Genomic DNA, 2,156 nt, shown 5'->3' with positions numbered 1-2,156 from the left:
GGGACTTAACAGTATAAAAATACACAATACCTGGGAGAGAAAAGTATAAAAAAACACACAATACCTAGGAGAGAAAAGCATAAAAATACACAATACCTAGGAGAAAATGTATGTAAAATACAAGTTGTAACATACATATAAGACCAATGCAACAAAAGCCATGACAATACTTTTACCCACGTATGAAAGAAAAAGACACAAAATTTAAAAACAAACAAACAAGAACGGGTTATTTATTAGCTTCTGTTGAAGTTGTTTTAATTTATTTTACTCATCGTATCTTGTACATTGTTTCTCTGCTATTAGTATTCTAAATTATTTAGGTCTACCTGTAGTTGGGATAATTATTAGTTTCAGTTCTTGTTGTTTTAATTTATTGTATCTATCGTATTTTGTACATTGTTTTTATGCTATTAGTATTCCAAATTATTTAGGCCTACCTGTGGTTGGGTTCTTTATTTCTATTATTATTACTACATTTTCATAATTGGTTGCAGACAGTGAATGTGTTGTTTGGTTCAGAACATTATGCGCTGAAAAACCTGAACCAGGTCGTCCTTTAATGATCTGAAATATATTATCTGTTGTTGTACAGCAGATTCTTACTTTGTAGATTGATTTGGTTTGAATTTTGCGCACAGCTACACGAGGGCTATCTGCGCTAGCTGTCCCTAATTTAGCAGTGAAAGATTAGAGGGAAGGAACTAGTCATCACCACCCACTGCAATGTCTTGGGCTACTCGTTTACCAACGAAAAATGGAATTGACCGTCACATAATAATGCCCCCACGGCTGAAAGGGCGCGCATGTTTGGTTGGACGGGGATTCGTTTTAAATGACTAAAGCTTTCGCAGCAAACAATATTTATTTAGAAAGATGCAACTCGTACAAGGTGACAGTGGACACGAATGAATTTTTATTAATACCAACCAAATTAAAGGGAAGAGTACATAACTTTCAAGTATAAAAAATAATAGGCAATTAACGTGTCGTCGTTTCTTTGTGTTTGTTTTAGAACAAAGCCACATTATGTTATCTGCAGTGTCTACCGCGGGGAATTGAACTTTATATTTTAGCATTGCAAGTATCTGGAGACAAAAAATACACTAACTTCAAACAAAATAGCAATTCTTAAATGAATAAAACTGTAATTGTTTACGAAATTCTTACATTCACAGGCTTGTTTACATTTTCGTCACCGTCAGCTTTGGTTTCGGTGAGACTGCACGATGGTGGAGCTTTCTCGCCATCTATTGGCTTGCTAAGAAGAAAAAATGAAAGACCAATTGAAATATACATTTGATAAATGATTTGGTCTAGAAGTTATTTGATGAACGATATTAAAACATTTCTACGATTAAAACTAATATCTATTATTTTAAAATATTCTAAAGCCCAAATAAAAACGCCCACTTGTAGGCCTACTGATCCCAATTCATTATGATAGGCTGCGATCAAAACGTATTAAGATAATACACGTTTTTGATTGACACATGGATAGAATACCTTTCCAAAGCTAAACGTTGATACGTTGACATTTGAGCTGTATGATAATTTTTCTGATAACCAATAGCGCCTAATGTCTCCTCAGAAGTGTAAGGAAGAGCACGTTCACGTGCAGGACTATCGGCATGAATCGGTAGGACCTGACCTAATGTATCATTTAGGCCTACTGGCACAGATACTGACCGCTGATAAACGTCACTGTCCTCAATTTTTGGTGTTTCAGAACCAACTGAAGACTGGCTGTCTTTACTGATTGACAAAGGTTCTGGGAATGTCTGTTCGTCGAGCAGAGGGACGGAGTTACTGTGTTTCAAGTTAGAGCTCCGTCTAACACTAGACCGTCTGGAACTTTCTGAATCAAAGTGTGACATCAGTGACGGAGTGTAGCTGTAATGTAACGAAAAAAGGTTTCTGCAAAATCCCAAACAATGTTAGAAAATAACAGTTTACATCTAATAATATTTACCTAAATTTGTTATTAAGAAAGAACATAAATCACCTTCTGGAGAGTAAAATGTAGAACCAAACACCCTAACCACGGGTAGGCCTAAATAATTTAGAATGCTAATACCAGAGAAACAATATACAAGATACAATAGGGAAAATAAATTAAAACAACAACGACAGAAATTAATAAATAACCCAACTAC

At 35.1% G+C, this 2,156-nt stretch overlaps 1 protein-coding gene across 1 annotated transcript; it reads right to left on the bottom strand.

The window, feature by feature from the left end:
* Positions 1–1,155: 1,155 nt before the first annotated feature.
* Positions 1,156–1,903, bottom strand: LOC111083883. The gene is made up of 2 exons (XM_022380601.1): positions 1,507–1,903; positions 1,156–1,261 (listed from the first exon to the last, which is right to left on the bottom strand). The coding sequence occupies exons 1-2, from the start codon at positions 1,875–1,877 to the stop codon at positions 1,156–1,158; spliced, it is 477 nt and encodes a 158-aa protein (XP_022236309.1). The 5' UTR covers positions 1,878–1,903.
* Between the last annotated feature and the right edge of the window lie 253 nt (positions 1,904–2,156).

The sequence above is a fragment of the Limulus polyphemus genome, unplaced genomic scaffold, assembly GCF_000517525.1.
Source record: "Limulus polyphemus unplaced genomic scaffold, Limulus_polyphemus-2.1.2 Scaffold11845, whole genome shotgun sequence".
Classification (NCBI taxonomy): Eukaryota; Metazoa; Arthropoda; class Merostomata; order Xiphosura; family Limulidae; genus Limulus; species Limulus polyphemus.
This window is presented reverse-complemented; position numbering and strand designations above follow the sequence as displayed.

Excerpts from the sequence above, each read along its gene's own strand:
- LOC111083883 (XM_022380601.1), bottom strand. The coding sequence starts at position 1,877 with ATGTCACACTTTGATTCAGAAAGTTCCAGACGGTCTAGTGTTAGACGG. Across the intron at positions 1,262-1,506 it reads CAACGTTTAGCTTTGGAAAG|CAAGCCAATAGATGGCGAGA; the intron begins GTATTCTATCCA and ends TTTTCTTCTTAG.